This window comes from Papilio xuthus, unplaced genomic scaffold (assembly GCF_000836235.2).
Source record: "Papilio xuthus unplaced genomic scaffold, Pxut_1.1 DF824992.1, whole genome shotgun sequence".
NCBI lineage: Eukaryota > Metazoa > Arthropoda > Insecta > Lepidoptera > Papilionidae > Papilio > Papilio xuthus.
Genome location: NW_013533657.1, coordinates 5,584,468 through 5,611,328, shown reverse-complemented (window position 1 = coordinate 5,611,328; position 26,861 = coordinate 5,584,468). Strand labels below are relative to the sequence as shown.

At 34.3% G+C, this 26,861-nt stretch overlaps 3 protein-coding genes across 8 annotated transcripts in view; all 3 read right to left on the bottom strand.

Moving 5' to 3' along the window:
- Nucleotides 1-38: 38 nt before the first annotated feature.
- On the bottom strand, nucleotides 39-6,040 carry AGBE (1,4-alpha-glucan-branching enzyme). Its single transcript, XM_013324538.1, has 13 exons — nucleotides 5,853-6,040; nucleotides 4,757-4,926; nucleotides 4,294-4,508; nucleotides 4,008-4,152; nucleotides 3,596-3,686; nucleotides 3,129-3,338; nucleotides 2,766-2,837; nucleotides 2,263-2,434; nucleotides 1,699-1,908; nucleotides 1,194-1,365; nucleotides 713-897; nucleotides 284-535; nucleotides 39-196 (listed from the first exon to the last, which is right to left on the bottom strand). Exons 1-13 carry the CDS (start codon nucleotides 5,963-5,965, stop codon nucleotides 149-151), a joined length of 2,055 nt encoding a protein of 684 aa, XP_013179992.1. The 5' UTR covers nucleotides 5,966-6,040; the 3' UTR covers nucleotides 39-148.
- Nucleotides 6,041-6,592: 552 nt separating this feature from the next.
- On the bottom strand, nucleotides 6,593-7,192 carry mRpL41 (mitochondrial ribosomal protein L41). The gene has a single exon (NM_001311826.1). The coding sequence runs from the start codon at nucleotides 7,141-7,143 to the stop codon at nucleotides 6,655-6,657; it is 489 nt and encodes a 162-aa protein (NP_001298755.1). The 5' UTR covers nucleotides 7,144-7,192; the 3' UTR covers nucleotides 6,593-6,654.
- An 836-nt stretch (nucleotides 7,193-8,028) lies between these two features.
- LOC106126738 (NAD kinase) overlaps nucleotides 8,029-26,861 on the bottom strand; it is a 34,770-nt gene continuing 15,937 nt past the window's right edge. For 3 of the 6 annotated variants that reach the window (XM_013324559.1, XM_013324561.1, XM_013324557.1), the window contains 8 exons: nucleotides 14,246-14,329; nucleotides 13,763-13,892; nucleotides 12,255-12,449; nucleotides 11,438-11,540; nucleotides 10,820-11,017; nucleotides 10,557-10,714; nucleotides 10,126-10,208; nucleotides 8,029-8,998 (listed from right to left, as the gene is read on the bottom strand). In XM_013324559.1, the coding sequence (XP_013180013.1) occupies nucleotides 8,785-8,998; nucleotides 10,126-10,208; nucleotides 10,557-10,714; nucleotides 10,820-11,017; nucleotides 11,438-11,540; nucleotides 12,255-12,449; nucleotides 13,763-13,892; nucleotides 14,246-14,329 (1,165 nt within the window). In that variant the 3' untranslated portion in view covers nucleotides 8,029-8,784. Of the gene's footprint in view, nucleotides 8,999-9,754; nucleotides 9,838-10,125; nucleotides 10,209-10,556; nucleotides 10,715-10,819; nucleotides 11,018-11,437; nucleotides 11,541-12,254; nucleotides 12,450-13,762; nucleotides 13,893-14,245; nucleotides 14,330-14,686; nucleotides 14,727-17,038; nucleotides 17,340-26,861 lie in introns of those variants that run through there. The other 3 variants (XM_013324560.1, XM_013324562.1, XM_013324558.1) reach the window with 3 other exon arrangements.

The window sequence follows — 26,861 nt, the reverse complement described above, 5'->3', positions numbered from 1 at the left end:
TAACAAGTTTTAATACATTTTTGTGTTAAATAGATGAAAATGTGTATAAATAAGTAACACCTACACTTTTATATGGCAAGCACAATTATAGCAAATAATATTGAGCAAAAATGTGACAAACATATTACTGGCAGTTTATAAAAAAAAATTAATCACTTCTAGCATAGACAATAGCTGTACGGCAGGGTATGTAAACCTGAAACAGATAATAAATTTTTATTAAAATATAATTTTTGAAGTTTTATTTGATAATTTTTAAATTGCTTTCTTCAAGTTTTTTTACCTGTATTGAATCATTACGGTTGCCCCAAGGTACATTCTGTGTTAAATGAAATTCTCCTTCAGGTTCTATCCGTCCAAATCCACCGTACTTCTTACTATCTGAACATAGCACCGCTTGATATTTCCCTGGCACATCTACACCGACTCTGTAGTCTGTGAAACTCTGCGACGGATGGAAATTGAAGACAAACAAAAGACCAGCTCTTTCAAATGCAATTACTTTGTCACCTTCGTGTTTGCATGATACGAAACCCTGTGAAAAAAAACAAGCAATACCCTTAATACATAAGAAAATTCATAGATTCAACCTTCCCTTCCCATCCTTTCCCTTCCTGTTCTAATTAAAAAAGGTGGGAAGGGTAGTAGGACATACACGCAGCCGAATTATCTTCTGTTGTTTCGTGTCTACAAGAACCCTTATGATACTTACCGGATCAGATCTGAGCCAGCCATGTTTCTCCTCGAGCATGTTCATGTCGCGGTCGAATTCGTTCAGGAACTTGTATTTAAGGAGGTCATCGTCCACCAGGTTCCACTGGCGGCGTGCATAGTGGTACGAGGAGTTGTTGCCCGCGCGCGGGAAGTCCAGCCATTCGGGGTGACCGAATTCATTACCTGCATGATACACATTGGTTAATCTTTTTTTTCTTACTCATGTTTTATTTTTCCAAAGATATTCTCGCCCATCTTGTTTCAGGGATAGTTTGTATACACATTTTTGGCTTAGTTTAAACGCCAATGTAAGTTCCAATCATTTACACATTACGCATAAGCTTTGAGGTTATTTGGAAAAGTTAAAAGAATGTCCTTAATAAAAACGATTATTTCATTATTTTGTTAGTATTAAGAAATCTTTTTAATAAATCTATGGTTTTGTTTTAGCGTATATAATAATTTATAATAGTTCAAACCTATAAAGTTTAGGTAGGCCTCTCCGCCGAGCGCGTGTGTGATGAGTCGTATCATACAGTGCAGGGCGAGGCCGCGCTCCACCACCGCGCTGGGCTCGCTCAGTGTACTCATGTGGCTGTACATCGCCGCGTCCATTAACCAGAACGCTATCGTCTTGTCGCCAACCAGCGCCTGACATTTACATTTATGCATACTAATCATCAAAATTACAAACTTAATTATAACCTAACTTGTAGGCTAAATTACATTTGCTTCATAGAAGTCATAACTCCAACCAATGACAATAGTGTGTGGGATTCGATGTAATTTTTTGTTATTAAAAGACAGTACCAGTGTTAGGTTATGGCGCGGTTGGGCGAACGCCCTGGGCACTGGACAGAAATGGGCGTTACAGGTTTACAAATTACAGTCACGTAACTCTGTTAAAATTACAACACACTAGCGGCATACATTTTCAAAGTTAACCTTCCTCAATATTAGAACAGATTAGAAGAAATATGAAACCTGATCATGGCTCTCTGCGTATGCGACGGTACCCTCCATCCAGCGGCGATTGGTGAGCGTGTGCACGATGTGGCCCATCGTCCAGTCCTCGTCGCGCTGCTCCTTCAGCAGCTTGATCCACATGTCGGGTATGGCCATGCCCAGTCGATAGTCGAACCCGGTGCCCCCTTCGCGCACAGGCCGACCTGACGCCGGCATGCCTGATACATCCTGTATAACGCGGTAATTAATAAAATAGTAGAGCTAGCTCAACCAACTCTTTATTTTAAGAGAAAAAAAAAATTCCAAAGGTAACGTTATTAGCTAGGGAATGGCATAAACTGAAAAGTAGTTTTTGAGTTATCTGTCTGGATCAATAGCAGTTGTAAATATGTGTTTAGTTTGTATTTTGAAGTTGTTTATACATCTATTTTATATTTATTGGATTATTTAGTGGAGGGGGGGGGGGGTGGCAGCACCCATTGCCACCCCTGGCTACGCGCATGTTTATACTTAAAATGTGGTGCTGGCGTTTTCACTTAATACAAAAGGTAAATGAAAGGTATAACAAAACTGTAAACTAACTTCAGCAATAGTAATAGCTCTGTGGTCGAGCTTGTGCACGAGCTCGTTGGCCAGCATGAGATAGACGAGGGCCTCAGTGTCGACATTGAGGCCGTAGTACTCGTCGTAGTGACCGGAGAAGCCCTGCCCGATGCCGCGGCTGTGGTACAACATTGATGTCACGCCGTCGAATCTGTCCACAGGAAATCAATATTTGATAAATCTTCACGAAATTCCAAATGAACTTGATGTTTATTTCTAATTTAATTCCTAATTTTTCGCTTCTTTCGGAATTAAACGCGCATGTTGATGTTACATGTCAGTTAGGTCTATGTATATTATTACTTCGAATCCACACCACAGCACCAAAATGGCGAAAATCAAATAGGCACAATATATTACGTCTTATAGCCAGTCTTTTTATATCCGTGCATTTAACATACGACTTAATTTTAAGTTCATATGCCTTATTCTTAAAACTACAAATGTTATTCTATTATTCGTAGATTATTATTGATGCTTACCTGAATCCATCAAACTGGTACTCCTCTTGATACCACCGTAGATTCGACAGCAGGAACCTTAGCACCTCAGTTCTGTAAATAAGTTAAGCATAATCATCATTTTCTTAATATTGTTTTCAGCAGTTCTTAACTTCGCGGGAATCTATGCAAAAAACACAAATTTAGGTGTATTGGAATGCGGGGGGCACTACGCAGCGCGCCGGTGACCTTGACGCGTCAATATTTGAAAACCTATCATCTTAACACATTCAGTTGCACCGATTGTACAATATTTAAAAATTGTTGTGGCATTTAATGTTAAAATAGACAATATTATGGTTAAAAAAGATCTTATGTACATATGTTTTTTTTTAATTTACTTACTCAGAATAATTAAACAGTCTGCTGTCCCACAGCGTGTGAGTGCCGCGCGGGCCGTCGTGGAAGTAGCACGCGTTAGTGCCGTCGAACTCGTTGAGGCCGTCCAGCGTGTTCTTGGATGCGTGCGAGTGCACCACGTCCAACAACACGTACAGACCCATCTCGTGCGCGCGGTCGATCAGTTGCTTCAGCTCGCATGGCGTGCCGTAACGACTGGAAATGTCAAAAAAGTTTTTTTTTAAACCAGAATGTGACAAAAGCCTTTGTTTGTTTTTTTTTAATATTTTTGCAAATGATGAAGGTACTGTTACCCACAGACATTCACAACTGTAGATGCGTTGCCCACATTTAATCGACGTAGAAGTAGGTACACAAAAAGAGTTTTTCCCCTTATGGGTCGCCTCCTTCAACAAATTGCATACCCTTCTCCCTTCCTATACTTTCTTTATAAATATTATTATTTATTATACCTGCTCGCAGCGAAGAAACTGGTCACTTGATATCCAAAGGAAGCGTAGTACGCGTGCTCCATTATAGCCATTAATTGTATTGCATTGTAACCTATAAACAATAATAAACATTTATATTGATGAATTTTAATATCTAATAAAGAGTCGTAAATCTATTCATTCTTTCATTCTAAATCTAAATTATCAAAAGGAGTCCCTTTAGGCAAGGTTTCGAAGAGACTGGCAGCGTTCCCCCTAATCGTATCTAATTTTTTTTTCTATATGTCTACTACTGTCCTGTTTTTGAATTCGAAAATCCAGCATTAGTTATTAAAAGAAATAATATTTCTATCCTAAAATATTCCAGGATATCTTATTCATCAAATAGGTCGAAATTTTTAGGGCAATTTTCTCTCTAAAATGTAACTGTTACCTTGTTTCTTAATTCTAGGTAGCACATTATCCTTGAACTCAGTGTATGTCCCTACTCTGCCCTCTGGAGTGGCGATACCCACGTGACTCTCGTAGATTCTAAGTGATTTTGGTCTATCCACTTTTGGGTGTTTAAACTGGTACGGCTGAAAGAAAACATACAGTTAAAACCCATAAAGCAGATCTCGAATCGATACGGAACATTAAAAACTATAGCCGGCTAATTTTGTGCCAAAGAATCATTAGTTTACTCTTAGAGTATTTTTAATATTGAACACCATATATACCTGTTCCGGTTTGTAAATAAACTGTTGATAAGTAAATCCCTCAAATGGTTTAACATAGTTCGCCCAGGGGGACACCCTGTATAGATGTTCGTTCACGATGAGTTGGACTCTGCTGCCATGTTTCAACGCGTAGCCGCCTGCCGCTGCGGGGATATGCAGTTCCCACTTTCCATACTCCAACTTCTTGAACGGATGACTTTTTGAATTCCAGCCATCTGTAATAATAACAATTATCTTTTATTCTTTTAAACAAACGAACGTTTTACTAGCAAAACTAGCGCCATGCGGATTAACGAAAAACTAATGACTTTAGTACCTGTCACCTGCTAAAAAGCGCGGATCCAGGCAAAAAAAATTGGTATCAGAAGTTTTTTCTGACCCACCCACTTCCTACTATAATATTTGTCAAGGTTTTATGTCTCATCGTTATATTTTTTACGTCATCTTTATGTTTGCTACTTACTGAATTCTCCTTGCAGATGCAGCGTGTGAGCACCTGGTGCCCATTCCCGCCATGTTACCGACCCGTCAGAGTTGAACTGCGGTCCGAAGTAACGATAACCTGTGGTAAAGGCGTCTAACCCACCATCCCACGTCTCGATGCGTTCCCATAGGTCCTTGAAGCACCCATATCTAGAATCATAAACAAACTAGTTATAATAATATAAACCAAGGAATATTAATTTTTCAAAAAAGAACTCGTGACTTATACGCTCATTATTAGCACGGTAGTATTAAAAATAGTAGTACCCTTTTTGGCTATATTATGTTAGTGATGAATTAATAAAACCTTAGTTTTAAACCGTTCACCGACCTAATCTTTGACTTGCTCTTTATTAGTTTGAACCTTGATCCCTAGACCGCGACTTTGCCCCTAGAACACTAGTCATGGTCAATGTTATGATTATTAAGCTATCTTCTGCAATAGACGCATAAAATCAACAAGGAAAACTTAAGTAACGCATAAAAGTCATAACTCAGCACTTTCTCTATGTTTCTATGGTAGAAAATGAATAGCAAATCTATTAGTATGCATATCAATTGAAAAACGTGGCAATGTCAAAATAATATTTACTGTGAAACAAAATTGATATATTGTGATGTTTTTTGTTATGTTAATGTTATACGTTAAGTCGTTAAATATTTAAAATTAATCCTATTATTCTACTACAACAGTTCTTTCAAAAAATGAAACGAAACGACCTTTACTTTGACATTGAGAGTGTCGCAACAGCAACGAAAGCGCTTTAAACGCGTAGGTATATTTTCTGTTTTAATATATTTCGACTAATAAAATATATATATCTCATGCATTGTTTTACGTTGCCAATAATATTTCGAACTTTTTTTGCATACTTCATAGTTTTTGTTAAGTTAATAATCGAGGAATAACTACTCTGTTAACAAGTGACATCTGGCAGCTCTAAAGCGCTTGATGCGACGAACACCGTAAACACAACTTCCTAACCTAATTTACGAAAGTAAAATGTTTTTAGTTTACAAGCCGTATTTAAGTTAATTAATAATTTCTACAATATTATAGAATTAAAACAACTCACCGCCGGCGAATTTCACGTTCGTAAGGCTTTAAATATCCATCGCGTTCGAATAATTTAGCTAAGTCCGGGACAGGTACGTCCATCGGGTCCATAGCGGAATAGTTACCACCCATTATATTTATGTTTGTTGGGTATGTGCACGCGCCTGACAACCGCGCGAAAAGATAACTGCAGTTTAAATGATAAAATACCTACGAGTTGTAGAAATAATATTTTAAGATAAACAAGGGTCGTATAGGGGTCGTGGATCATTGCAATAACAGCTTATCTATTAAAAATACCCTATCGTGTTTTAATTAGACCGGTATCATCAATAAATAGTATTTTAATAGGTGAAAAACAATATTTTTACAATTAGAATACCAATGTGTTACATTTTAAATATGTTTTGGATAAAGAAGCTTTTATGTGACATAAATGAAAACTTAATAACTTATTTCACATAAATAAGAAGCAGGAATTTTATTAAAACTAACTACAGAAGTAATAAAATGATCAGTAGGCAAAAAAGATATTTAATTTTAGTAGTGTTATATGTATTTAATTAAAAAAAATCAGTATGTACATTTATAGCTCAAACATATCTCAGAATTATTTCAGCAATTAGTATTCTTGAATGAATAAATAAAATGCTCCAAGTTTCATGTGGTTCAAAAACGTTTATGTTTTCAGTTTTTAACGTTAACACAATTTTAACCTTATGTATTGTAATATGTGAAATAAGGGTAAATAATAAAACATTTTTTTAAATATCATTTAATTCACATTCCCTAATATCTATACTAATTAAACTATACAACATTTAAAATATATCTGAACCAGTTCTCTTTGCCCTTATAACAGCTTCCTCCGCTTGCAATTTTTCTTCCTCCGATGGCTCAAGTGGTTGACCCTCACTGTCTAGTTTACCTTCTTGAAAATCTTTAGCAATTTTTTTGCTGTAAATTGCATTAAAAAGATGCTCTGCTGTGAATTCACTCTGTATAACATCTTCAGCTTTGTAAGAAACGTATGGTTTTAGTTTAAAATCTGTTAAATCAGGCACAATTATTTCTGGTATCATTTCAGGGACTTTGACGAATTTTCCATTTAACTCATATCCAACATCACGTACGCCTCGCTTGTCTATTTCTAGCTCTCTATTTGCAGACATCTGTTGCTCCTTGTGAATTCTTGAACCTCTTTTATTGGGGATGACGAATTTTCGGAAATTTCGTTTACCTTCTCTTGCTGCAGTCAAACAAATACCTCTTTTTGAAACTAAATTTATCAATGCCGATGATTTTATCATTTTTTTTATAGTATTTTTATTGTTATTCTTTTAATTTCCGTAATTGTTGTTGAGGTTAAGATTATTTTATTTATAATGTCAAATTTTAATACAGATAATAAATATCAAAGAGCAAATGATAGACAGATAACAAAATGTCATAGCTTATAAAAGGCGTTTTTACAACACAGATACAAAAAATTCAAACCTTGTTTACGATAGGGATACATACAGTCCCATTCTCGTTATCATGATAATTGCTTCTGAGAACAGACCAACTATTAGGTCAGGCAATTGTGGTTCTCTTCTGTGCTTACTCATTATTACGTCTTATCTCCAAGTCGTTAAAACAAATTGTGGATATATTTTTAAGTGCTATTATATATTGATAAGTTATTACCTGTTTAACCACTAGAGGTGGCGGGCATTATGTTGCAAAAGAAAAACTTCAAATAAAATTGTCAAATCTGTATAATTTATAACAAACATTTAGGCATTCTTCAAAAGATACATATTTAAAACACAAACAATTAAAAAACAAACACTCTTTTTCATTTACTTTAGTAACAACTGATTTTATGGAATTTGAAACCACGAAAACCTCATTCTCTTTAATGTGATTCATAAAAAGCTACTTTTATTTAAATATTAAAACACTAGCAATAGCAATAAAATTGAGAAACCTTGATTATAATTTAAAGTAGACGTCTTTTATATCTATTTTTGTGCATTTAATATTATCTTAGAAATAAATTTGATTGGCACTATAGGTCTCCATAAAGCACCTCGAAAAATGTTTTTTCAGTATTAATTTAATTTCTCAAAAATGTTTTGCACATTAGATTACATTTCACCAATCTTACTAAGCACGCGGCCATAAATATTTCACATGACATTCGTTATTCCTGCCACGCAATAATTATGGCCACTTTCCGATTTAAAAAATTGGATATTCAGCCTTATCCATATAAGTCACAGACTTTCAATAAGGTCTGCTTACAATTTTAGATTATAAAAATCTTATATTTTTTTAAGGGAATGTCAAGAAAATCGGGAACACAGAAGGTGTGTGTACAATTTCATTCCAACAATAAAAAAGTTCTCTTAACCATAAATCACAAACACCCAAAGACATAAAACCAATCAGGATTTAACAGCTTTTTAATACATGTACTATAAATATTATTATATCAAGACGATTATGAACAGATTGAAACAAATGTAAATAATTTTTCTTTTGATGAAATTTTATTAAAAACTTAAACTTTTTGTCTTCATATCAAGATAATACAACGTAAGCATTAAAATTATGTATAAATTAGTATATAACTTAAATTTTATATAATAAAATTAATTGTGCAGTCTAAATTATAGAATCAATTTGATGTCAAATTTATATTTCATTCATAATCGTCGTTAACTAGTTGATACTTAAAGTAACAATTATAAATATAGGATAAAAATCAAATTATTAACCATGGAAAGCCATAGAAATTAATATCCATTGAGCCTTATTTTATTGAAAGGTAGCATCATTTATTTTTGACACAAATTCGAGCTGTGTCTTATTAAATAGATATTATTGCCATTATACCGTTATTAAGGCCATAGACAAATCCCCCAATCTATCAATCGTCCATGCAAATATTGTCTATGGTGTGGTCACGTGTCCGCGGGCCTGTCATCGTGATGGTTGGCGTCCAGTTCCTCGATTGTATCGCTGGAGGAATGAGTCATGTCACTTAGCTCGTCGATTTGCTTCTGCTTCTTCCGTACGTTCCAGTGCAGACATTCAGCCAGTGAGTCGAACCAGTCGGAGATTTGATCCTGTGCGCATATCGACGGCACAGGGTATACTGATGTGGTCACGTATAGGCTGTGGAATAATAGTGTTGTTAACATAAAAAAAACACTGAAAGCATGTTGCAGATGAACTTTTCAGTAGTGATGTCACTCAAGGCGTTTAAAAGATTTACTTCTTTTTTTTTAATTATTAATGTTAAAAGTCATAAATTTTACCTGCACTATGCTACGATATTTTTTTATTACTATTGAAAATAAAAAATAAAATTTGTAATAAATTCGTAATAATTGTGCAAACTCTAAATTAATTTAAGATTTCATAGCTAATTACAGATTAAGCAAAAAAGCAAAATAAAAATTATACGGTATTATAGGCAGTTGGCATATAGATGTTAGTAGAAAGGCGCGTAAAGTTAATTGATGTTAATAAAAGCGTTTAATATTTGTAGAAATAGTTCCGAATTCGAAATGGTGACATGAGTTATAATGGATTCTGGTAAATAAAAGTAAAATAGAAAACTTGTTTTTTTTTTTAAATAAAGTACTATTGAATCAAAACTATTTTTTTCTTTTTTTTGTCACTGATATAACCTTTTTTTTTTAATATCGTATAAACCTAAAATGTTGATAAATTTATATTAATCTTTTTAAAATAGTGAATAGAATCTCTAATCTGGTGATACTGTATTGAAGTTTAAATCCGTCCGCAGGATTTATGATATCACCGTCACCTAATGATTTATGTAAAGACCATAAGAACAATGTTTATGACTGGACCATTTTTCCTAGTCATCGAACCTCCCGTTTAGACCAAAATTTCATAGGTTACCTATCGCCTGGTCTAAGCGTCAACTGCGAGCGACCGTCGAATGAAACGCAGGCGACATTACGCGCCTCTACGCTAGGAGTTATCTGAAACAATCCCGCGAACTTCATCTACTATCTATTCAAACCGGATTTTTTATCTACACTAAAACTAACAATACTTACATATAAAACCTCTTCACATGTTTTTATAAATGTAAACTAAGCAATTCTGTTCTCTAATAGACAAATGTCAAAATTGTATTTGACAGTTACAAACGTCAAATGTCATAATTAGTATAGATAAAAATATGTGAAAAGGCACAGATAATATACATAAAAGCATTAGTGGCGTTCGTTAGAGCAGAGCGTTGAGGTCTGCGTGACTTCATATACCTATCTCCGTGCTGCAAGGCTTGTCGGTTGCGGCCGTCGAATGACACCCACATCGCGTTTCGCGCCTCCGGTGACAATGCTATCTATAATATTAGTTTCATTAACGTTATCCTCTGAAAATCTGTGATGAGTGATATTTATATTAACATCTAGTGAACTATTGAGTTTTTCATATTTTATCCATCTTTTCTACCCATAAGTTTACCTTCCAAACTTATATCTTGGTGGTCATTTTTAAGGAAGTGGTCATCACGGAATATTATTATAATTTTTTATAGTGCAACTAGACTGATTCAACAAAATTATGTAAGATGGATTTTATGTAAGTTTTGAGTATTATATCTACTTATTAAAATATAATTTTGAGGAGACATATTAATATATCTAATTGATAAATTGATTTGGGACCAGACACTAGAGACCATAGTTACCTTGAGTTCTACTCCAGCGGGTACCACAATGGGTCGGAAGGAGAGTGAGTGTGGGCAGATGGGGGTCACCATGATGGCGGGTACAGAGGGATGTATCATGCTGGCGCCGGCAGCCACCGCGTATGCCGTACTGCCCGTCGGTGTTGATACTATCAGACCTGCAAAATTAAATTAACTATCATATATCTATTACTAATATTATAAATGCGAATTTTTAGATGGATGGATGGATGTTTTATATTTAAATTAAAAAAAAATATTACCGTCGCCCTGTACAGAGGTGATATGTTTGCCGTCGAGGAACAGATCGATGTTGGAGAGGTATGGTGAGGGTCCGCGGTCGACCACCACCTCGTTCAGCACCAAGATAGTGGTCGGCTTCTTCTTATTCTTATCTTCGCTACTCGTCTTCCGCAGCACCACGCATTGCAAACGTGACCGCAACGTTAATGCGGCATGACCTGGTATTAAACACTATTTGTTAATAAAAACACAAAAACCCAACTAAATGTATGTTTTATATGTTTATAACACTCAGAAGAATAATACGAATCGTATGAAACTTCACTCGTCATAATCGGTTCATTTGTTTAGGGAGCAAGAGGTCAAAAAGGAACATATGAATAAATAGTTTAGAGACTATCTTAGTTGCTGCGAACAACACTATTTTAGGTGCAGCGGGATGCGGGGGAAGCGTTCTGCGCAACATGACGTTGACCTTGGGCCTTTGAGCCACCAACATATTTGAAAGCTACGTAAAAAAACGTAATGTATTTAAATTTTAAAACAACTTTTATATATAAAGATGTGAATACAAGAATCAATAAAGAAATCAAATCATTGCCACATAAAAGTAAAAAATAAATATGAAATCAATATACCTTCTAGCACATTCATAACTTGGTCTTGGAAATTGTTGAATTCGAAAGGCGTCAGAAACCCGAGAGAACCCAGGTGGAAAGCCATCACTGGAGGGACGGATTGCTGAAAAGAAAATAAAAATATTGCAACTTTTTGCTTTTAAATTATCATAGCACTGGCTTACACTGAGTTATCTTACAAATAAACAAAAACTGTATGAATATTTTATTTTTTTTTCCATAAATGCGATAATTAAATCCCATATTTGTAGAATTTATATAAATATTACCGTAATTTTAACTGTCGATGTTCTGATTTCAAATTATTTTGACAATTTTTTTTTTTAATTGAATGAATTTTATAATGGCACGATAAAGTTTTTTTACAGCTATTTGGAAGTAGAAACCCATATAAATAAATTTCAAATATATTAGAGTAAGAAATGAGTTAAATTCTCTACCTTACAATAGGTCAGTAGCAATTGTATAGACAAGTACAACTGCTCTTTGTTCTTACTCCTTACATAGAACAATACTAACAGAAATAATTAAATATGACAACTGGGAGGTCATTAACCCAATGTTGTTGTCTCTGTTTCTCCAAAGGGAATGAAAAGGATGTCTATATAATATTTCATACACATTATTCGAAACTCAAAATGAACAGAAAAAAATGAAACTATAACGTCATAGCTTAATTAGAATTTTTTTTATTTTTTTATTTTAATTTCTATAATTGAATAGAAATTTTTTTTTTGAAACGTAAAATCCAATACTGATTTTTGACAGATTTGTCGGCCATCTTGTTCTATCCTTCATATTTGAAATGTCAGCTAACCTGAAAGAGTGAGCTAGCATGCAGCAGCGTGCCATCACCTCCGAGGCAGATGATGAAGTCGATTTTGTCAGTGAGGTCGTCAGTGCCAGCGCGGAATGTCATCAGCCGCTCCCGTACTGACGCGAAGTCTCCGTACTCAGCCAATAATGTGTCATCTAGAACCGCCGCCTCCACGAACACTACCATACTTTTGTCCTAGAACATTTCAACCATAGCATAAATAAAAATAGGTTAAAAATATTTGTGATTACAAATTAGTCCAGGAATCTCTGGGATCCACAGAAGACCTGGTCTGATTATACGATGACGGGAATTTCTAATCCTACTAATATTATAAATACGAAATTTTAGATCGATGATCGAATGGATGTTTATTAGAAGGTAACTACACAACGACTAAACGGATCTCGTTGTAATTTGGCATAGATATAAAACATAGTCTGGGAAAACACTTAGGTTACTTTTTAAGTTTTTTTTTTAAATTCCACAGGGACGGAACCGCAGGCGATAGCTATACTACATAATTAAAACTTTAGACATGACGGAATCGTTGCCACAACTTGACTTAAATGTAGGTTAGAATGTCAACGAGATCTTATCCCGGTCTTAACGTGCGCTGAGATTATGAGCCACTTAAAAACTTTTTGTGATATAAAAATAGAATTTATTTTATTTTCACACAAAATGATACGTATATTATCTACGTTTTGTGCAGGGCACCTTGACATGTCGACTGACTCCGCAATGGTGTCTACTTAATTTATTAATTTATTTATACAGTTGCTCGCCCGCGACTTCTTCGGCTACAATTATAAAAAAAAATATAATAACTTATGCGTTCTACCAGACTATGTTGTACATCTATGATAATTTTAATCGAATTCCGTTGAGCCTTCTACGGATACATTTTAATAACTTCCATCCATCTATACATCCAAACATTCTCACTTATAATATTAGTGAGACGAATGCTCGTGTTGTGTTATTAATTACATGATTTATTTTCATCAGTAATTACAACAGAGGTCGTTCAAATGACACATAGGCGTTAGATTTAGATTGGTCTAGATTCACTGTGGTCTGCTAATAGACATGCGGTCTGCGGTGACGGCTGGTCATCGACCTTTCCCTTTGTAGTTATCTTGATTCATGACATTGCCTTTAATTTATACTTATAATCAACTGAACATTAATTAATAAATTGTGACTGGCAACCTATTTCAGATAAATATCTTAAAGAAAAAAATATGAATGCAATAATTTGGAGTTTAACTTTTAGGCATTCCTAAAGCATTAAGTGTGTGTTTATAATTACATTTGAAATTGTCTTCTATAAATTGTGTCTGTCGACTGTAATTAGCTCACCGCGTCCGCGTTTACGTGGACCTGAACCTGTATGTTTGAAATTTCGCTACCTCGTCGCAACGTAGAGTTTGTACAAGAGATGAGCGAAGGTAGAGTCACAATACTACACTCTAAGTGGAAACAGACACTAAAAATATCCTTACATGAACGAGCCAGTGAACGAGCTGCACGAAGGATGCCAGTATACTGGCATCGTGCACCTTCTTGATGACGAGCACCGTCAGTGGCGGTTTGTACCAGGTCAGCCGTTGCGACGCCGGGTCCTGGATTTGCCTGGAATAGTAACACACCAATTTAAATACTGTTTAATTGTAATTAATGGCTAGCAACTTGATTAGTCGACTTCTCATGACAGCATCCGAATGAATAGAGTATCTTTGTTTTTAATGTAATTTTTTAATGGAAAGAATATTTATAAATCTTTTCCTAAAACGAAAAATTCTACAGTTTTGCTTATGTATGTAAGTATTATTGTTTCGTTTCGGTACTGTATGTCAAATTAGTCTTATAATTAAAAAAGTGTCTTGACAGACACACGGACGGACAACAAAGTCATGTTATAAGGATTGCGTTTTTTTCCTTACAAGGTACGGAATCCTAAAAACAACATGATGGAAATAACATACATAACCATTGCCGAGTTCTTCATTATCCTGCCACATGGTCCAAACTGCTGGATGGGAGATGGTGCGTTCAGAGATCTGGTCCTCCTGCAACAAGAATATCGTACAATGTTATTTTACACACGTACTAAGATTACCATTATTCTAAATACTAACTTAACGAGGTATTTTTTGTTTGTTAGTTTCAAATTAATGACTAAAAATAACGTAGATTTGTTATAGATTGAAACATCTATACATTATATAATAATATAAAAAAACAATCATGCCCTGACGAAGTCGCGAGCGACCGCTAGTATGCAATAAAGATATTAATCAACTCTTTATGACTGAATTTCCACTATTGAAACTGTTTAATAACATATCATCTCTATTTTTCCAATAAGAATGAAAGGGATAGCAATATTTTAAATTGCTTAATTAAAAATTAAATTCCGAAAATACCTGAACGTATCCAATTCATAACGCGACCGTACACATCATAGACTTTGTTTATAAATGACAAGCCAAATAAAATGGCGTCCGCATTCATAATATATTCATTGAATTAAAAAGTAAATACAGGTTGTTTGTACCAGTATTAAATGATTTAAGGCATTTGTAGGTAAATTAAAAGCTTATTGCATGCATTCTAAGGGCGCTAGAGAAGGTTTGTGCATGGAAAAATATTCATTGCGTTTTTATATAATTTACTTGGGCTACGATATTTGATGTTTTTTTTAAACATTTGACATTATTCATGTATTTTCAATAATTTATGTTCTTGAGGTATGCGCATTTAGACAAAAATAGTTAAATTATCTTAGCACAGTTTGGTACCGGAGGCCTGATTTTTGCCCTTTTTCGCTTCCTGGAAGGGAGAGGTGAAGTAGATTTGACGGAGGTAGGGACGCATAGGAAAGATAAATATTACGAGTATCTTTCTGTGCGTCCCTTCCTCCGTCGATTAAAAGGTCGGCAACACATCTGCAATTGCGGATGGCTATGGACAGCATTTGTTTCACTATTTCGGCGAACAGCTTGCGTTTATGCCACCTTATAATATAAAAAATTACAATTTGGATCATCCTGTATACATTGGGAACGAGGTAGGTACGTGAACAAAGTTTTGTATTAACCTGTATGACCTTGCTAATGAATTTACAATAATGCTACTTTTATACCGTTTTTGGATGCAAATGACCTTTTACGAATATAATCTAAAAAAAACTAATTAAAAACAAACATTCTAGATCTTTACCTAAAACTGAATATTTAGCTACTGATTTTAACCATCTTACTAATATTTTAAATGCGATTTTTTGGATGGATGTTTGTTTGAAGGTATCTCCAGAACGGTTGAACGAATGTCGATGAAATTTGGTATACATATAGATCATAATCTGACGGAACACATAGGCTACTTATTATTTTTTTTATTAAGCGCAGACGTAGTCGCGGGCGACAGCTAGTATTAGATAAATAAATATAAAAATATGGTCAAAATTCAATTAACAGTTACTTGTAAAATTTCCATAAATTGTAACTTTTATTTATATTCTTAGTGGAAAAACAAACAGTTGTACAGCGAACACAATGTGATTATTTATTTTTTACGATCCAAGAAGTAAATGCAAAATAACGTAACTTTAAATCATTTCCTTACTATAAAATTAAACGCATTATTCCAGATTATTTCGGTCGTACGCCAAAGCCATTTATTTGTCAAAGATTTCTTATATTATTAGGAGCGTCGGTGGCACTTGACCGGATCAAACCGAAATCTACACGTCCAGGTTCGATCCCAGACATATACCAATGATATTTTGAATTTTCGAAATTTTATATGTATTAAATCCGTCGTTATTACGGTGAAGAACATCGTGATGCAACCTGCACTGATCTACTATGAAATTCATAGATATTATTTGAAATCAACCCTCATTGAGTCAGTGAGATTAACTATGGCCTAGTCACCCTTATTTGGGTATGCTCTGAGCCTCTCGCTAGGGACATTATATATGAGCTGACGATGACGTTCTTATTATACGGTCGTAACGTATACGTATTTATACGTTAGTATACTCCCTGTCTATTGCATTGCACGATAAGAACATAAGTAGTTCGATAAACTAGTGTAATCAATAACGTTAATGATTTTCCAATTTTTCAGAAATTTATCGAAGCTTTTGTTTTTAAACTAAGACAAAGTAGACTTTTGTGATATGATAAAAAAATGATTCTAATAAATTAATTACGGTGAAGGAAAACATCGTGATGCAACCTGCACATATCTGTGAATAAATTCAAAGATATGTGTAAAGTCAACCAACCCGCACTTGGCCAGCGTGGTTGACTATGGCCTAGTCACCCTTAACTTAGGGTAGGCTCCTAGCCCCACGGTGGGGACATATAGTGAGCTGATGACGATGAAATTAGTGACAGATTCATTTAAAATATTTTAAATATCTACTAATCTTACGTCTTACTTATATTATAAATGCGTAAGTTTAGATTGCATGTTTGTTTAAGGTTATCTCCACAACGGCTCAACGGATCTTGATGAAATTTGGCACAGATGTAGAACATAGTCTGGAAGAACACATAGGCTACTAATTTTATTTTCTTTTAATACAGCGCGGACGGAGTCGCTGGCGACAATAACAAGTCTAGTCAGCAACCGGTGTCATATGTAGTTTTAGTAAGAGAAATCTACTCTGGCAGCTTAAGTACACTTACAACTCTGTGTGAGGAAATAAACTATGTAAGTACTTTACGTTTTGTTTCCTACATAAATAAAACTATACGGAAACTTACCGTCTATCTAAATATTCCTCATGTGCTCTGATGAGAGCGGTTTTACCGGACTCATGCGATAACTGTCGTCTCAGCATCGTTTAAAACAAAAAAAATCACTAAACAGATATTTTATTTGTATATACTTTGTTTGGAATTGCATTACACTTAGTTGTCATTTTTGCCACAAATTTAGACACATTTAAGACCATGGTTAATACACTTTGATTATTATAAAACATATTTAAATCATATTAAAAAAGATTAAAGAGACGTGTATTATGCGCACGCGCAACACAACCATGGAGAAGCCTCTTATTACAACGAATGGCAGAAACCAGTGACTGACCTTGACGAGCCGATAGTCGGACCGAAAAGATTTGGTCCTTTACATTTCGCGCTACTAAAATTCCACTTGTAAAAAACAGGTTGAAGCGAACTTTTCGGTCTGTTAGTTTTTTTTTAATTATGATGAGTCTCTAGTTGACTTAACACACTGTACATTGACCTATAAATTCGATAGTGCGAAAACAACCTTAGATTAAGAAACAATTTTATATTAAAGCAAAGCTTTATTGCACTGGCGCATAATATTAATTATAGAAAATCAACTAAATTGAATAATGTTTTCCATTTTAAAGGGAATCTTTTGTTCGCATTACGCTTATTGAATTTGGGATTGCAATGTATTTAGTATTCGGATTGTAAAATATAAAACAAACAACGTATTTTTTAGTGATATTTGTTTTCAAATTGTGTTAATTTATTACTAAATCTTCCGTGTATTTGTAAAAAAAAATATTATTTTTATTATGTAATCTAGTTTCATTGACTTATGTTGACTAAAAATGTTCTTTAAAACTGGCTATGTGATAAAATTTTAAATTAATTATTAAAACATATTCTTTGATTTTTGTACTAGTCGTAGTGAGAATATAGCTAACTTTCATGGCTTACTAAATCTAATCATTTTAATTATAACGTTGTGTCTAGAATCATGAACGAACCAATTTTCAATTTTAAATAATTTTGTCTGTATGTCTGTTTTATGTTTTGTTTTAAATTCTGCGCTGACGTCGTCGAGGGCGATAATAAACTTTGTATTAGTCATCACAGATTCACAATTTTTTCGATATATTATATCTTTAAGAGGATAATTCAAGATAGCAAAACCTCTAGACAGTATGTGCATTGTTGTATATGTGCGTGTGTATGCATGTGTGTGCGCGCGCGTGTGTGTGATGTTGATTTTATCGCATCTTATCTTTTCCGGGGTTTGGCCACTTTGGGCTTGACTGTTACTTTAGCCTTAATGTGGTTTTGTTTGTTTGTTCATTAAGATTAGCTTTGCAAATAGATTCTACAGCGATGCCACTAGTAATCTTACATTGGAAATTGAAAAATACTAATGTGAAAAACGGATGGATGTTTGTTTACGTATCTCCTGAACTTGGTATAGTTATAGCACATAGTTTGGAAGAACACATAGGTTACTAATTAAGTTTATTTTGGATTCCGCGAGGATTCAGTCACGTGAGCTAGCCTTACTTATATTATTAATGCGAAAGTTTAGATGGATGGATGTTTGTTACAATGTGAAATTTGTAAAAGCGATAGTATTTCTTTAATTATTCGTGGACGAAATCGCGGCCAACAGCTAGTTTTCACATAAATTTAGTTTAAGACCAATATTTTCTGTTTGAGAATTACGACTCATTTTGCTACAGCTAGGTGTCAACACGCCAGCATTGACCGACATTGGCAGCTTGGTGACCATTTCATAACGTAGTTACGTACATCGATAACGTCACGCTTTTTGTAAGGCATTCCATTCACAAGTTGTTACGTGCCATCGCAAGAATTTGTACGTTATGTCAAACTCATGCGATGACAGTCAATAATTAGAAATTGACATGAGCACAGATTAAAAAAAAAATCATGTTTTTTCGAAATTCAAAAGATGACTTATAATTCATAAGAAATCAATTATGAAGAGACTAGCTGTCGCCCGCAAATCATTCCGCGTGGAATAAAAAAAATAGTAGCCTATGTGTTCATCCAGACCATGTTCTACAACTAAACTAAAAATAAAGCAAAATTTCAACTAGATCCTTACAGCCGTTCTCTAGATACTTTCAAACAAACATCCATCCATCCAAACATTCGCATTTATAATATTAGTAAGATATAGAAGTGTAGAAGTTTTCTACAAGTCTTTGCATCTTTAATGCCAGGTTAAATTCCAACGACTATGAAAAATTATTTCGAAATGTAAGCTAGCTATTTTATATAAAAATCGCAGAAGGAAGTAACTTAATACTCACTTGAAACTAAGTAACAAAGTATTAATAAACGATAAACATATTTATGTTCAATATTTCCACAAGGTTCTTTAAATTTTATAACCATGAATAATTTATTACAAGGTTCTATTTATTGTCTATGTTATTCAAAACTTATCCTTCTTTCAATTCCACGATTAAATTAAAATAAATCAATAGATTCGATAGTTTTATTTTTGGCACAGTTCCATCGAAAAAAATATTACCAAGAAGCAAGACATATAGACAAAAATTTTATAAATTGAATTTCGTTATCCGCAACGCAAATACATCAAGTTCATAAAATACGATTTTTTAAGCTTATTAATTGTATAGATAGATAACTTTTAGTATAATAAGATCCAAAATTAATGGCGGCTCGTTGTTAGCTTTTAAGAGCATCTCTTCGTAACTTGCACGTTTGGTCCTTTGGTGGAGGAAAGCCCGCGCAAGGGTGTGCCCTAGCCGATATTGCGAGCCATTATAGCCAGATTTCATTATTCAAAACATTCTTATAGTGGAAATCCATGATTGGAATATAATAATACCAAACAGTATTCATAAATATCGTAGTTTACACAAAAATCCTTGGCCGAATAACAATTTGTATGCGACGTTGACATTTTGCGGACAACATGCGCGGCGCGGCGCGGCGTGCGCGGGATCGAAATATTTGCCTTTCGTAGTAATTTAATTTAATTGCATAATATGCAAACACAAAATTGGCATAGTGAACGGAAACGTGTTTGTTAGCGTTGCGTTGTGCTCAAACGTGTGATTTCACATACCACAAGAATGTACAGCTCAGTGACACCGCGAAACATTTAAAACTGGTTTGTTTAAAATAACTGTATATTTTAGACGTATTTCATGAAATCAATTTCTATTAAATTGAAATGAACATATAACAAATATGTCACTAATCTTACAAATATTATAAATGGGATATAGTTTAGATGGATGTATTTTATTTGCTAGAAGGTATCTCCGGAACAGTTGCATGTATCTCGCTGAAATTTGGCACAGATGTAGAACATTCTGGAAGAACACATAGACTACTTATTAAGTTTTTTTTTATTCCACGCGGACGGAGTTGTGGACGACAAATTGTTAAAAAAAATTTAAGTAATTAATAAGCCGAAGAAGGTGTTTCTCCTTTTGGTTCACTAAGAAAAAAAGCTGCAAAAAGTCTTGTTAAACGTAAAAATTATTAGAGCGGTCTGTCAGTAGGACAATTAATCCTGAATAGTACTTTTTATAGGAAATCTTTGCGCGTCAATTAAATGACGTATATTCTAGTAATTAGCACAAGGAATGTTCCACGGTTTTACGTCACTAATCATTACAGTGATCCGTGGCGAAGATGTGAGGTCTGCGATTAGCTTACAATGTTTATTGTTTTTTAAAGTGAAGTCAAAGGTCGCTGTCATTAAGTCATAGACATTGTTATAATACTTTTCTTTGAGTTTCATGGTTAGTAAAATGAATACCGTGTGTCTCTTAATACAGGGTGTCTGGAAAAGACGTTTGCAACGGTGTACCATAGATGCCTTGGTCGAAAATATGATGATTTAATTCAACTTAATAAGATACTAGAAATGTTACTGTAAATATTTAAGTTAAAAATGTAGTAAGAAGAAAGTCCATATAACAAAATAGTAGCTTTTTTGGCATTTGGACTATTTTTGTGGATAAATAAACATAAACAAAGAAATAAAACTACATATTTTTTAAGCTATTTTACTCGTTCTTAAGCAATAAGTGCAATTTAAGTACTTTTGTCTTGCCAGTAGCAAGTGTCTTATCTGTGTTGATAACGTATACATTAACATGCGCTTTGGCTGACTAACCATGTTACCAACAAATTATAAACTAAGTGCATTAGACGTATTGTAAATTGGCAGTTGCTCCGGTCAGACAGTTTACAGAAAGTTTATCACGTCTAGTACGATTATAAAATGTCCAAGTTAGCATTCAGTCAGTAACACATACATACATACAGCTCGCGAACACGCACGTCACCAGTGGGTGAGACCATGTGCTCGCAACTGACGATAACCAATCAATTTAATCGTTGTTAGGGTCAACTTATTAACTCTAGAAACATTATAAAGATAAAATTAATATTTTGTAAGTTTCTAGAAACTTTAACTTTGATATTTTACTTCTTACTAATATTATAAATGCGAAAGTTTATATGGATAGATGAATGGATGGATGGATGTATGTTAGAAGGCTCTGGAACGGCTGAAAGGAGCTCGCTGAAATTTGGCATAGACGTAGAATAGTCTGGAAGAACACATATGTTACTTATTAAGATTTCTTTACTCCGCGCGGACGGATTAGTGGGCGCAAGCAAGTGTTAGCATTAAATAAACAAACTATGGTTGCGCAGTGAGTCCTTCAATCCCTGCCATTTAAAGTTGTTAATGTTTATCGAAACCAACTGTACCAGTGTGTTCAATTTTAAATTTTCTTATGTACATTTTAATAACGCTCTTCCGTATGTCATTTACAATCGAACCTGTATTAAGGCTTTCACACGTCGTCAGATCGTATGACACTTTGTACCTTTTTTGTGCACGTTTCCTAAAGGTTCATGTAATAGTATATCTTAAGACTTAAGTACTTAAGTAATACAGACGAATTTAGTTCAATAGCCAAGATAATTGAAGGAACGTGTTCATAGCATGTTACTTTCACACTAGCGGCAGCTGATCCAATATGAATACTTGCCCGTTATCCAGGACTATAGATATGCAGATATTGTAACTTGCTTGACTACACTGTAGATCTACCATAGGTCAATAATCCTACCCTTTTCCGTACGAAGGGTCGACATAGTATGGACTATACATACAGAGTTATAAATCTTTATCAGCCGTCGTATCTGTTCAATTCTTTATATACTATAGTTCAGTAAATATTGCACATGTATATATTGTTACAATCGACTACCTTGGAGTTTCAACCATAGACAAACTGGTACGTAATTATAATAAAACTAGCTGTAGCCCGCGACTCCGTCCCCGCGTTAATAAAAAAGAAAAACTTAATTTGTAGTTGTGTTCTACCATATGTTTTACATCTATGCCAAATTTCAGCTAGATCAGTTGAGCCGTTCTTGTGACACATTCTAACAGACATCCATCTAAACATTCGCATTTATAATACTAGTAAGATTTCTCTTTATTTTACGAAAGATTTTTAAATTTTCAATTTAAAATAAACACACGTAGTCAATTAAGGTGTGTTACGAAACATCTTTCCTGTCAAAGGGCCGTTTGCAAAGAAAACGTGTTTGTTGTCGACCTTATCTTTAATGACTTTTTCATGTAAAGAATTATAATGATACGAAAATAAAAAAAACAGCTGTTTAAGACTAACAAACTCGTGATAACATGCTACCTGTATTAATAACCATGAATTTCCATTGTCGAAAATCGTGTACAAACGCATAATAATATTGATTTTACAATGAGAATGAAAAGTATAGCAATATATTTTTGACAATGGAAACTCACTCTAAAATAATGTTACTATCATAAAAATTTACACACCACTGCGTTTTGTTCTACTTACCTAGGAATATAAAATTCAGAGAGATAGATGGGGTAGATTCAGATATGACAGCTGATAGAGATGTATGGAGTAGTACATACTGTGCCGACCCTCCATAGGGATAAGTGTAGGTTGATGATGACAGAAATACAAAATATGAGTGATTTTTTCAGTAATATAGCAGTGCCCTTCAGGATGGATGGTAATCCAATGGCACACGTGCCAATAATGAGTCGACACAATATTTTGGACACGATAGTAAAATTACTTTACTACGAAAAAGTGTAAATTAGTTTTTTTTTAATACATAAGGAGAGTGTGAGTGATGCCTTAGAATGCGGTAATCTGAAAGTTAAAGTTATTTGATGGCAGTCTATGGCCTCGTAATTTTTTTTTAAGAAAATTCGCACGTTAATAACAAAGGTTCTCCGTTCCTGTCCCATAGTGTCTATAAAAACACGAAGTGAAGTAGAAATTGATTTTTTTGTAACAGAATGCTTTAAATGCAAAAATAAAAACTATACCAAATTGTATATATTAATTTCGAATCACGAGTAATTTTTTTATTGAAACTAGTACATAAATGAGTTTCGTGACTATTGAATTAGTTGACAATACAATCGTGAGGTGCTTAGATAACTTAACACGGTAAAAACTTAATTGAGCGGATACATTTAAATATTATTAACTGTTCGCCCGCGACTCTTGCCGAGCGGAATTAAAAAAAAACTAATTAATAGCCTATGTGTTCTTCCAGACTATGTTCTACATGTCAAATTTCAGCGAGATCCATGCAGCCGTTCTGGAGATAGCTACTAACAAAAATCCGTCTAAAAGGATGGTTTTTTGTTAGTAGTTTAATGTTGGATAAAAATCCAACCTAAACACATTTAACATTTATTTTACATTTTATTTAAACCTGTAGATTAAATGGACTAATATTTCAATCGAATTTAAGTTATAAAGCGGAATAGGGGAGAAAATAGACTGATTTAAAATTGATTCTTTTTTAAATCTTCCAATATACAATGTGCTTGCTATTTTTGTATTTTAATATATTCAAACAGGAAATGTTATACTTGGAAGGACCATATTTTGTTACAACGATGAATCAATTATTCAATAACGCAATACAATCGGGATTTCCCCAAGGACAAGCAAGTGCCGTTCATTTTGCATTGTTTTTTGTTTCACGTTTAAAGAATTACAACCGGTTTAACGAATGCATATAATCGACTTTAGTAAAAACTACGAGCCTGTTTTTGCCGAGTTTCTGCAAACCTGGTCGATATCTTTACTTGTACAGTCAGCAGCATAAATATGTATACAAAGTTTCAAAAAGTATTATGGACATATACGTGTGTATGCTTCCTATCATGAATACATACTATTAACGAATAATTGCATATGAATATTTGAAACAGGAGTTCTAAACAAGTTTGTAAACTTTTGTAAATGTACTCAAATGTATGCAGCTGACTGTACGTATTTGATAGAAAGTCTGCTTGTTAAAAATCGCATATAAAAGGAAATAAAATTATGATGTACAGCTGTTTCTGTAGTGGACATCCAAGGTAATATATAAGTCAATAATATGTGTTTCGGAACAGTACATGGCTTCACTATAGCAACCGTAGTGTAAACATTTGACCCAAGCCTTGACCTATCGACCGACAAAACAAATCAATAGCGTACATTTTTTTTCTACAGACAGATACGAAAATATATTTCCATTCCTCAATTTTCCATATCTTAATGCAACATTTAATATATCGCGTCTAGTAATCATTCTAATCACTTTATTACTAGCTGTTGTCCGAAAAAAAACATAATTAATGGTCTATGTGTTGTTCCAGACTATTTATGGTTAATTTCAGCGAAATCCATGCAGCCGTTCTAGAGGTACCTTCAAACAAATATCCACCCATCCATCCATCTAAACTAGTGGTTCCCAAACTTATTTTGTCTACTGCCCACTTTGTGAATAAATATTTTTTTAGCGCCCCCATATTTTCACATATTTAAAAACCACTATAACTTCATATTAAATTAATTATTGTGACCTATATATGTATATTAACGGAGAATTCTAAACGAAACTTTTACTATAACCCTCAACTTGAGACCTGCAGCGTCCACAAGGGGGCGTTATCGCCCACTTTGGGAAAGACTGATCTAAACATTCGCATTTATAATATTAGTTAGTTTCCATATTGTCTGTGTCTTCTAGTAATTTGTAACAATGAAATAACATTATGTCATATGACGTCATTTTTACTAGTATAATAACGACAACATAGTTTTTCCTTGTGGTTAAATGGCTTGTTAAATTAGTAACATGTGTATTTTGCACGTGAACAATATAACATCACGTGTTGTTTATAATAGTTTCCAAGTACTGCCCTGGAAGTGACTATTAACTTGTTGTACACATTATCAATAAATGAACATAATATTTACATTTGTTTTGCTTAAAACAATTGAAAGAATAATATTATACGACTGACTAAAAGTGTACAAAATAATTAAGAACGTACATAATCATTAGGAATATAATCCGACACTGTCACTGTACCGACATCCGGTGTACTGGGGCTACACTAGCCTTATTAAAATATAACAGCGGTAGAGCCTGCTTTAACATCATCGCACGAATCGGCCCGGCTCGCCCGGTGAAATACCACGACCACACAGAAGATAGGCGTGAATTTAGTCCTCTTTCTCTTCCCACCCTTTTTCTCATAAGGAATGGATGGGAAGTAGAAGCGGACTTTCGGCATGAGAGGATGCATGGAAGGGGAAAATATTTTCTGTCTGTGCATCCTCTCCTCCGTCGATTAAAGGTAGGCAACGCATATGCACTTGCGTATGTCCGTGGGCAACGGTCACTTCGCTATTTAGCGATTTCAGGTGGCCGCTCGCTAGTTTGCCACCTTATGATATAAAAAAAAATGTCGACGTTTAAGTCCCATTACTAATAATACTTTCACTTGACTTGGTTATAACTAATAATGTATAAAAGTACGTATGAGGATATGGTCATATATGCAGTAACCGTTTTAGCTCTACTAGGGCCATGAGCGAGATTTCTACGGCACTCTCTTTTCTTTTACCATGTCTTGGGATAGGGTATTGAGGAAGGGGGGCGTACCTGGGTTATAGGGTACTGTGTAATTTACAATTGCAGACTTTTGGCGCGCCTTTCTGCGCAGCGCTTTGGGCGGTCACCCACGCGCTCTACCCTAACGCCTGCCATGTCTATATGATTGCTGCACAAAGATGATTAATATTAACTTACTAATCTCATATAACCTACTAATTTTATCTTAATAATATTATAAATGCGAATGTTTAGATGGATGAATGTTTATCTGAAGGTATCTGCTGAACAGGTCAATGGATGTTGATGAAATTTGGCAAGGATGTAAATCATAATCTGGAAGAACACATAGGTTACTGATTCAGTTTTCTTTTAATTCCGCGCGCACGGATTCGTGGGCGACAGCTAGTATATTATAAGAATATCTCTCATATTCTAAATGCAACGTTTCCATATTATTTCATGAATCATATTCCATGCATCTCGACAACGAGCAAATCTCACGTGGCATATTCCTCGTTTAATCGCTACAATTGTATACTAAGAACTTTGTAAACAAAAGTGTTGCTATAAACATTGTGTTGGAATCATATATTTTTTTTAATTAATAACTAGCTTCATGCTTCATGCTGGCAATGTTATTTTAATTACACTATAGTGTGGTCGCCATGGGAATAATTCAATAAACAAAGTAACAAAATAATACAATATAATGTAGACATATAGGTATGTCTGTAAAGAGGAATTCATCAATAATAAAAAAGGGTACGGATTTCCGAACACGAGGTCGGGGATTCGAATCCCGCCATTCGACTATTGATATAGATATAGACCATATCCTAGCACAAGCATACAGCTTAGT